Source organism: Cyprinus carpio, chromosome A11, assembly GCF_018340385.1.
Source record: "Cyprinus carpio isolate SPL01 chromosome A11, ASM1834038v1, whole genome shotgun sequence".
In the NCBI taxonomy this organism is placed as follows: domain Eukaryota; kingdom Metazoa; phylum Chordata; class Actinopteri; order Cypriniformes; family Cyprinidae; genus Cyprinus; species Cyprinus carpio.
The window spans coordinates 20,035,753-20,047,482 of NC_056582.1; the positions used below are offsets into that span (position 1 = coordinate 20,035,753).

Consider the following 11,730-nt stretch of genomic DNA (forward strand, 5'->3'; position numbering starts at 1 on the left):
TTATTTTCAAATAGTGCCTATAGTATCTACGACAGTGGGGATTCAAAATGACACTTTGAAGCTGGGTGTATACATGGACCCTCTGAAAACTTCAATGTGCAACACAAATCATAAATGCATCTCTTGGGAGACCAGACATTTGTTTTTGGTTTTACAGAAAACAAAGCAGTACCCAGACATAATATAGAGAGGGATTTACAGTAGTTTGTGTCTGTCTGGAGGGCAAAAAAAAAAAAAAAAAACTAGATATCAAATTTTGAAGTTTTTGGGAATTGGTTGATTTTTAGTGGTCGGTCACTACGAGACAAATAAACAACAAGCTGTTAGATTTTGCAGTGGTTGTTTAAACTCTAGACAAACAAGACAGGTTAAGCCAATTAAATAAAATTTTAATTAACAGTATTTAAAATTTTTATTAACAGTATTTTATTAAACTTAAAATAAAATATTAACTAACAAAAAAAATTTAAACTGAAAAAATACGTTGAATTAAAAAAAAAATCTAAAATTCAATTAATGAAAAATAAAAACTAATAAAAAATTATAGAAGTACATAGTTATGAAACTTAAGGTGACTGAAAATGTAAAAATGAGTAATAAAGTTAAAATAATTAAGCTCAAATTAATAATAAATTAATATGAATAAATACTATAATAGTATGCAAATGATATTAAAATAACACGGGGAGTATGAGCATACCATTAATATAGAAACAAAGGTATAGATTTATGAAGAAAGAAGAACCAGTCCGTTCTGTTAAAACTTTTTTTATTAAGTTGCTCAACAACTAGCGGAAAAAATAACTAAAAGTTCAAAATCAGACATAGATATGAATAGTATGGACTTTATCTAAACTAACAATATATCATATATGTCCTGAAATATGTGTGAACTTGCACAACCTGGATCAAAAATAGAAACATTTTCAAGGATAAACGCATTCAAGACATCAACAGAGGCCCCAGTTTTTTTAATTTATTTTAATTTTTTATAACAAATTAACAAAAAAAAAATGTCTATAGTGAGTAACACCTCAACATTCTCAATGCATAAAATACCACTGTATTAAAAAAATATATACTACTGTAAACTGATCAAGTGTAAGTAGTAATATCAGAGGGAAATCCAGTAAGTATATGCAATACCATTTATATGATAAATTATGATCAGATACACCTTTAATTGCAACAACAAATAAAAAAGTGCTGGAAATGTGCTGCAACTAATCTCCCTCCTGGGAAATCCTATATTTCAGTTTTGGCTGGTGCAAATAATGATTTTTTTTTTAGGTTTGTTTTGTCTATGACATGAATGAATATTCAAGTCACATAACTCTTCAGTTTTGGGAGTTTCTTTCTTTGGGTGCAAATTAGCAATTATTGAAAGATGAAGAGAGAATGTGTGGACAGAGAAACAAATTATACTCAAATAACTGAAAGGTGAACATTATATAAATTAACATGAAATAATCTCTAACATCAATGTCAGTTTAAGTCATTAGGAACTTACGATCATAACAACAAAACAACAACAGATTCACTAATGAAAATGCTAATGAAGGAGCATGAAATACAAAATTATAAAAAAATGCAATGCTTCAAGAAATTCAGGGTTACTGGCTCAAATGTCTACAGACACAATTTCTGTACCTGCTGATTCCCCTTTTCAATAGAAAACAATCTTGACTAAACAACTTTTATTCTTATTTATCAATAGAAGCACCTCTTTTTCTTCATAAAATCCACCATAACACTTAAAGGGATAGTTTCCACCCCAAAATTTTAATTCTGTTATTATTTCTTCACCCTCAATATTTTTTTCTGTCGATGACAAAATTTTTATATATATATATATATATATATATATATATATATTTTTTTTTTTTTTTTTTTTTTTTTTTTTTTTTTTTTATTAACTTAAAAGGGGGGAAATCACTGTAAATGTGGTTTAAACAACATGTGCACTATATTCCAAGTCTTTTGAAGCCACATCATAGTTTTATGTGAGAAACAGACTAAAATATAGTGGTTATTCATTGATAATCAACATCAAGTTACTCAAATCTGATCCTTCTTTTTTTCATTTTACTCAAAACTGAAATTGCATAGCTTTTACCATTTATTGTCATGTATGTAGTAACCCAGTGGTTCCCAATCCTGGTCCTGAAGAACCCCTAACACTGCACGCTTTGGTGTCTCTCTTATCTCTGACACACACATTTGAGGTCTTGGAGGCTTCACTAATGAGCTGAATGAGTTGAATCAGGTGTGTTTTGAATAGGGAGACATATAAAATGTGCAGTGTTGGGGACTCCAGGACCAGGATTGGGAACCACTGTAGTAACCGAACATTTGAGGATTTTGGTAGAACGTAACATGAACTTTTGAAGAGGGCAGGATTTTGGTATTTTCCTCACACAAACCTATCACATGGCTTCAGAAGACTTGGAATCAGTGTTGTTATTATTAACTAAAACTATTAAAAACTTTGAATGAAATAAAATAAATAGAAATAAAAAACCTGACAAAATCACATAACAAAATTACTAAAACTAAAATGAAAATTAACAATGAAAGTATAAAAAACAAAGGTAATTTAAAATATGAATTTAAACTATGATAAGTATAAGTATCCCTAAAATAAAACATTGGAATAGAGCAAAAACGTCATATGGACCACGTTTTATGGTGGCTTTTTGTGGTTGGCAAGAAAAATTGGCAAGAGTATGTAAGGATTGTGCTAAAAAGCTATTTGGTTATTTGCACAATTATTTTGGTGGACCATCCCTTTAAAACCAAAAATTCCACTCTCTCACTCTTCCTCGTTCGTCATGTCTCTGTCTTGCCCCTGCAGGTTGTTTTTGCCGCTTCCTGTGATTGGTGGAGGGGTGTGGGCACACCTGTCCGTCCTCTCTGAGTTGAGATCCAGCTCCTCGAAGGAAGAAACGCTGGAGGTGTCGCTTCTCTCCACATGGTCAAAGTCCCAGTGTTGATCTCCATCTCTGTTTGAGTGCATCTGCATGGTGGGCGGGGCAGGTGAGGTGTCCCGGCTTTCCGAGGGGGGCAGGCAGCTCACGGAACTGCGCTCGCTGTGGGAGTCAGCACCTGTGTGTCACACACCCACACAAACACAAGAGGTGATTCATTTCGCCATAGTGTCACAGCGAGCAAGCAGCACCTCCGCTAATGAAAGCGTCTCCTGTCAAAAACTATAAAATATTTCTAAAACTCCTGCCCTCCTCGCGTCTCTTAACATCTTCGTCATTTTAAAGTACAAAACAGACACATTCTCTTGTGTTTAATCAGCTACTCCAGGTTGTTTCTGGAGTGGTGCTACTTGCTAATAAGCAGTTGTGCGTGTGTTCGTGGAAGGGAGATGATGAGTGTTTGGAGACCTGCATGTGTTGGCATTGGAGTATGTGAACACAACCTTTGCAGATAACAAGATTTCTGCTCGCCTGTTTAAAACTCACTGCCATCATGCTAACATACTGGCATTCAGTTGCTATGGGTCTTAGTATTTTTAAGCACACATTATTAGCGGTTGCCTATTTTTCGCGTCCCTCCCTCAATGCACATCTCCTGATTTTTCCCCTGTTTTATCATCTAGGAGAAAACCGGTACATGTTCTTCTAAATAAGTCTTATGTGGTTAATCTTTAGATGCCTTTGACCACCTAGCAACCATTCAAAACACCCTAGCAACTGGATAGCAATATGCAGAAGACATCTTGAACATCTTAGGAACTGCATAGCAGCATGGTGGTCTCACTCAATATTTTCTTTATTAACATAGAATCTAGTTTTTCTCTTTTTTTCATGTATGAAAAAGTAATTTTAAAAACACAGATGCACACTTTTTTAAAATAAAGGGAAACACCAATATTTTGATCATTATTGTGGGTATCACCTTTACATGGCTGATTTTAAAATTCTATACCATTTTGCCTAAATAAATAAAAAAAATTAAAATCTAAAATCAGTCATTCTGAAATGCTATACCAGTGTTGCTATTACTAAATATTAAAGCAAATAAAAAGAAATTGTAATAATATAAATTATTTAAATGAAACTTAAATGAAAAACTTAAATGAAAATTAGATATCTTGCCTTGGCAACTGGCCGAAATAAAATACATAAACAAATGTATATATAAAAAATGAATAAAAATGACTAATAAATAAAAAACTAATAAAAAGCACATAAAATTACTAAAACTTAAACTAAAATTATAATATTAACTTGAAATAATTTAAAAGCTCATTCAAAATATTAATAAATACAATAATAGTATTGAAATAATTCTAAAAAAACACTCAAGATTTTTTCCTTCAGAAATTTTAAATTTTAAAATTTCTGCATGAAAAAAATCAATGCTTTTGAAATGTGCACAAATATTAAAATTCAGCCCAGTACGATAATCTGATAATTATTATGATCATTGAGGTCAATGACAAATTAATCTATTAATCTGATATTAAAAATCTATACTATTATGTCTAAATAAAAAATTATAATTTTAAATGCTACACACAAAGTAACCTTTACATGAAAAATGTATATTCTGAGATTTACTAAATATAATATTTAACATTGTTATTTATTTGTGTGTGTGTTTTTATTTTTTTTTTTTTTATTTTTTAAGATTAAGTGAGGGTTTAGATGACAGCAAAGGTAATCTAATGTAAAAACGGGAATTGATTAAATGATACATTAAAAAGAATCGGAAATATCAGCCATTTAATTAATATGGTACTGATATAGGTACCGTATCTAAACTATGAAACATAGTACTTCCTATTAAAACATAATCTTCTGTATCCCTGTAGGATACACAGGAGTTTTAGACACACACAGAGTAAGTGACAGTATGAGTGAGGACAGACAGACAGACTAACAGATTGAGAGAGGTGCCACACAGCCTGAGCTTCACTGAGAGGTGTGTGTTTGTGTGTGTGCTCATGCTGCTAGTGAAGGAGACCCTGCACGCTCACACTCAGAGTGTCAGGGTGACAAATGTGTCAGGACCGCCTGCATCTCTGCTTTTTTTTTTTTTTGCTTATGTCAGTGCTTCTAAGATGAAGGGATGTTTTTGTGTGTCTATTAGATGGCCATTCACTTAGTGTTTATCTGCCTCCTGCTCTTCCTGTCACTGTGGCATTTTTTAAGTAGGGACGGACAGACTAGATGAAGGGAGGATAGTGAGGGATGACAGGGATGTGTGTGAAAGTGAGAGGAATAAAGATGAAGAGACTGGTAGTGTCGGAGAGAGAGAACAAAGTGTCCTTCATATGCCATCAGCATGCGTGTTACATTTTATACATTTTGCTTCATATCTCACAAACTATTACAAATGTGAGACAGTAGTAATAGCAGCACTGAAATATTTGTATTTAGAAAGACTCAATGAAGAATAGACTCAAAGAATGAATTTGGCTCATCTTTTTAATTGTTTACCACACGCTTTCTGCAGGAAATAGCTTATTTGTTGCATGCAAAGTTTTGTGAATATGCACTCTATAATGAGCCTAATTTACATAGAAAGGAAAGATGTTTACACTAAAAAATGCATATTAAATGTAGCGCTATTTCTAAGAATTGAATGCATAGTTAAACTGGAATGCAAGTGTTTTCTGAATTGAAACTAAAATTTAATTAATGTACTGTTTCTCAAACAAGGTTGTAAGAATATTACACATTATTTTTTTGAAGTATAAAATTAAGCTTAAAATTATTTTCACCTTTTTAATTTGAGGAATAATATGTGTTTAAAGCACACATTACAATTATTACAATTATTATTTTAAAAGAACCATTAAAAAGTATGTTCAGTTCTTTTTATTAAAATATATTTATTAACTGATAAGTCAAGAAGAGTTTTTAGTTAATTACTGTAATGGAATAATGATGATTACTTCATTAAACACATTTTAAAGATTCAATATTTCATATTATTCATATCATAATATTTGTATAATATTACATTTTTTAACCAGTGATACAGTTGCCCTGACATCACAAAATCTGCTTCCAGAGAGCTAAAACTCCATCATAAAATAGGTAGTCATTTGGACTCGGGGGCATCCAAACTGAAAAGAAGTAAAGATCTGGACAATTGCAAAAAGAATTGTAAAATGAAATCTAATTTGTCTCAAAATTTTGTTGTTAATTTCTTACAAAGTAATGCAATCACATTCAAGATTCAAGATTTAAATGTATTTGTTCCATATACATGGTTATATGGAGAGCATATGACCAGCAGTGAAATGTAAGTCAGGTCCACTCCATGGACAGTGCAGTTATTTAAGAATACAAACACAAGAAAATAAAAAATAAGAAAATGGTAAAAAAAAAAAAAAATAAAAAAAAAATAAAATAAAAATAAAATAAAATAAAAACTCCAGGACAAAAGGCTATACTGTAGACTTAATAAATATTAAGATGAGCAGGAATGTACAAGACAAGAATTTGCAATCACTACTTTGTGATTTTGAAACTTAAGGTTTATTTAAAGGTGTAAGAATTGCCCTTGGGTTCCATATGTGCCGACCCTCCTCACACGACACACAACCACAGACAGAGACAGACCTTGCTATTTAAAGCACATTTCAGTGCAATAGTCCACTTTGACAAAACTCATTTTGAAGCTGTTTCGTGAACAGCATCTTTCACCAGGGAACAGATGTTGAATGCTTAAATCTGAGCAGCGAGGTCAGCTTCACGCCACTTCAGCAAAACACAGCGTTTCCTTCGGCATGACAACTAAAACATCACTTGACAACATCACATGCAGTATCTGCTTAAATGCACAGCTGACACAGCGCTGAAACATAAATTCACTAAGTTAGTTTAATTATTGCATTTTAACTCAATCTTCAAAAAGAGATGCTAGTGCACATTAATAATTAAACGGTCAGTCATTTCTGACTTTACAGCTTCAGTGAAACATCCCTGGCAATTTCAAAACACAGCGCAGACATCTGCTCAGAGACAATCAGAAGTACTTCACAATCAAGGACTATAAAAGCTGTTTTTTTTTTGTTTTTTTTTAGTTCACATCTGTTCTCTACACTTTGTGTCACTACAGGCACACTGCTGACAGATTTCTGCTCATTAAAAAATGGAAAAAAATTATTTCACAAAAAAAAAACGTGTCATTTCTCTGTATACTGTTATGTACACTAATAAATCATTGCACATGTTTATTTTGATACCAGAAAGACAGACCGACAGAAATTACAGAAATAAAAGTGGGGGAAATATATATATATTTCTATATGGAAAATCACATTTCTACTTTGACTACTACTTTTAATATTGCCATAAATTCTGAAATGGTTATCAGTAATGGGCGAGTGACAATTATTAACTGCCTTCCTGTTGTTTAAACAGTAGAACATGGTGCTAGCAACCCTAAAGTCATTGGTTTGATTGCTAGGAAATGCATAAACTGAAAACAGGTAGCTGGAATGCAAAATAAAATGCTTTGGATAGCGTCTGCCAAATGCATAAATGGAAATTTTTAAATAAATGTTATATACTGTTTTTTTTTTTTTTTTTTTTTTTTTTTTTTTTTTTTCAGTATGTCCAAACAACATTGGACCCCATTCACTTTCATTGTATGAACCAAAAAAAAAAAAAAGTGACGACAAAAATTAATTTTTTTTTTTTGGTAGTGAACTATCCCTTTAACTTGCCTAAAATATGTAGAAACTTTAAATAAGAAAGTACTTTATACCTTAAATACTTTAGAAATATATAATACGTTTATATAATAAGCCAATACTGAAAACACACTTAATAATATTTTACTTATGTTGATAAATACATTTCTAGTGCATTTCCAACATGTTTTCAGATTCACACATTTTCATGTTAGTTTCTAAAGTTACAAACCAACTAGCAACTTACTTTGCTTCTTAGCAAGTGCTAATTTTGAGGGTCTGTCTGCATGTCCCGCTAGAGGATCAAACATGCGCTTGAATGATGAGAGGACAGTAGGAACGAGACATGCTGTAAAACATATTCAATTTAGCAGCACATTTGGACCAAAATTTGTCCTTTAATCTTCCATCTTCTTTGCTTTAATCTTCTCCTCTATCATATATTATAGTCATTACAATGTATTTGTTTCAGGGTAACAGGTGAAACTGGCATCACTAGGATTCACACACACCCCGTCCAGGACAGCTGGTGTGGACAACACATCCCTCAGGTCACAAACAGCTCACCCGTGTTTCATATTTGCTCGGCGGTACCTCTGGGCTTTGGTCTGACCAGGGCAATACGCCATGGATACACACAGATTGTTTCTCATTATCACTAGAGCAGGTGTAGGTGATCACACAGTTCAGCCAATATGACTCCATAAGGTGATGGTTAATGCCTATAAAAACACTTTGGTGCTTAATTTCAACCACTGAAACACACTTGTTGCATTAAATTTTAACTTGTTAAATTGACGATAGGCTACTATTAGGGCTCCATAAACAGTTGGAGAGTACTTGGGTGGTTAAAAATCTTGGCTGGGAATCGAAACGTTCATACTAATGTCATTGAAAAGCCAAACAAACTATGTTTAATAGTTTATGTACATCGGTTAGACAATCTCTTCTTTTCAAAATGGGTGGTTCTTAGCTAAAAAAAAAAAGGCTTAAAGGGATAATTCACCTAAAAATGAAAATTTGATGTTTATCTGCTTACCCCAAGGGCATCCAAGATGTAAGTGACTTTGTTTCTTCAGTAGAACACAAACGGAGATTTTTAACTCAAACCGTTTCAGTCTGTCAGTCATATAATGGAAGTGGATGGGAATCATGGCTTTGAGAGTAAAAAAAAAAAAAAACACACACAAACAAAACCAAATTATACCCTGCGGCTCGTGACGATACATTGATGTGTAAAGACACAAAACGATCGGTCTGTGCAAGAAACTGAACAGTATTTATATTGTTTTTTTTTTTACTTCTGATTCACTGCAATGTCCAAACTGTCCTGAGCGCGTTCTCAACAGCAGGTGCCTGATGTGTCTTTTTCTTCTTGCTTTACAGCGGATCGCTCTCAAAAACGTGATTCCCATTCACTTACATTATATGACTGACAGACTGAAACGGTTTGAGTTAAAAATCTTTGTTTGTGTTCTACTGAAGAAACAAAGTCACCTACATCTCGGATGTGCTGGGGGGTAAGCAGATAAACATCAAATTTTCCTTTTTAGGTGAACTATCCCTTTAAAGTGTGCAGATACTCAAAATAATGCCTTGATTAAACTCTTATTTCTTTAATGAGTGTACTGGGAGTGATTTCAGATAAGAAAGCATCTGTAAATTGAATAATTATAGTTTACCTGTGATGTCTGTCCTCCTGTCCTCTTCAGACTCTTTTCCCAATAACCGTCTTTGGGCCTCTCTAACTTCAGGAACATAGAAATCACCCTGCCGAGCCAGCGGACTCATATAGTGGATCATTCCCCCTCGGTAGATCTCTAGAAATGGATGTGCACACAACTTCCTTTCCTAAGAGACAGATAAACAAAAGGATAAAAGGAAAAACAACATTATAGTTTAAACTTCTTAGGCCAACCCCTTCAAAAACTCAAAAAGAGAATGATCTAAGCACTATTCCAAGCTGAAAAACACAAACACACACACACACACACACACACATATATATATATATATATATTATCTTTTTATTCAGCAAGGATGTGTTAAATTGGTCAAAAGTTAAAGAAAAGACATTTATAATGTTATAAAAAAAATCTATTTTAAATAAATGCTGTTATTTTGTGAAGTTTCTATTAAATCCAAAGAATCTTGAAAAAAAAAAAACAAGGTCACCACAAAAATATTAAGCAGCACAACTGTTTTCAACCTAATGTTTCTTGAGCAGCAAATCAGCATATCGGAATGATTTCTGAAGACTGGAGTAATGATGCTGAAAATTCAGCTTTGCATTACAGGAATTACATTTTAAAATACATTAAAATAGTAAACAATCCTTTTAGGTTTTTTTTTTTTTTTTTTTTTAAAATAAATGCAACCTTGGTGCATTTAATAAGACAGACACACACACATATATACACACTCGCATACATACTCACTGGCCACTTTATTAGGTACACCTGTTCAATTGCTTGGTAACACAAATTGCTAATCAGCCAATCTCATGGCAGCAACTCAATGCATTTAGGCATCTAGATGTGGTAAAGATGATTTGCTGAAGTATAAACCGAGCATCAGAATGGGGAAGAAAGGGGATTTAAGTGACTTTGAACGTGGAATGGTTGTTTGTGCCAGACGGGCTGGTCTGAGTATTTCAAAAACTGCTGGTCTACTGGGATTTTCAGTCACAACCATCTCTATGGTTTACAGAGAATAGTCAGAAAAAGAGAAAATATCTAGTGAGCGGCAGTTGTGTGGACGAAAATGCCTTGTTGATGTAAGAGGTCAGAGGAGAATGGGCAGACTGGTTAGAGATGATAGAAAGGCAACAGTAACTCAAATAAACACTCGTTACAACCAAGGTATGCAGAATACCATCTCTGAATGCACAACACATCGAACCCTGAAGCAGATGGGCTACGGCAGCAGGAGATCACACCGGGTGCTGCTTCTGTCAGCTAAGAACAGGAAAACGGAGGCTAAAAAAATCGCACAGGCTCACCAAAATTGGACAATAGAAGATTTAAAAAATGTTGCCTGTTTTGATGAGTCGGTGGTGTAACTGCAAAATTCATATGGTAGGGCCAGAATTTGGCATAAAGAACATGAAAGCATGGATCCATCTTGGCTTGTCTCAACAGTTCAGGCTGGTGGTGGTGGTGTAATGGTGTAGGGGATATTTTCTTGGCAGACTTTGGGCCCCTTAGTACCAACTGAGATTCGTTTAAACACCACAGCCTAGGGAAGCCGACAAATCTCCAGCAACTGCGTGATGCTATCATGTCAATATGGACCAAAATCTCTGAGGAATATTTCCAACACCTTGTTGAATCCAGCTACGAACAATTAAGGCAGTTCTAAAGGCAAAAGGGTGTGCAAAAATCTACATTGTTTTATCTTTTTGATCTTTTCATTCAAAAAAATTCACAAAATTCTAACCTATCTTTGAAGTGAAACAATAGAAAGTGTGGGGTGTGGGGAATCTTATGAAATAAATGTTTTTCAATAGTTCACATTAGCCACAATTAATGGCACCCAATTATTGCAACATCATTTTCCCAAGATAACAGCTCTGAGTTTTCTCCTATAATGCCTGATGAGTTTGGAGAACACCTGACAAGAGATCAGACACCATTCCTTCGTAGAGAATCTTTCCAGATCCTTCAGATTCCCAGCTCCATGTTGGTGCTTCTCTTCACTCATTTTCTATAGGGTTCAGGTCAGGGAACTGAGACGACCATGGCAGAAGTTTCATTTTGTGCTCAGTGAGACATTTTAGTGTTGATTTTGATGTTTGTTTTGGATCATTGTCCTGATGGAAGATCCAACCATGGCCTATTATAAGATTTCTAACAGAGGTAGACAGGTTTAGATATTTTTATCTGTTGGTATTTGATAGGATCCATGATGCCAATATCTGAACAAGATGTCCAGGACCTCCGGCAGAAAAATAGGCCCACAACATTAAAGATCCAGCAGTATATTTACTGGTGGGGATGGGGTATTTTTTTATACCCGTTTGCACTGGGTTTGCTATAAAAAAAACAAAAATCTGTCCATAGAAGCCA

At 33.8% G+C, this 11,730-nt stretch overlaps 1 protein-coding gene across 1 annotated transcript in view; it reads right to left on the minus strand.

Moving 5' to 3' along the window:
- Nucleotides 1–2,717: 2,717 nt before the first annotated feature.
- LOC109063869 (testis-expressed protein 264-like) overlaps nt 2,718–11,730 on the minus strand; it is a 20,723-nt gene continuing 11,710 nt past the window's right edge. The window contains exons 2-3 of the mRNA XM_042766710.1: nt 9,346–9,514; nt 2,718–3,105 (exon numbers count right to left, since the gene is read on the minus strand). Coding sequence (XP_042622644.1) covers nt 2,813–3,105; nt 9,346–9,514 — 462 coding nt within the window. The 3' untranslated portion in view covers nt 2,718–2,812. The remainder of the gene's footprint in view (nt 3,106–9,345; nt 9,515–11,730) is intronic.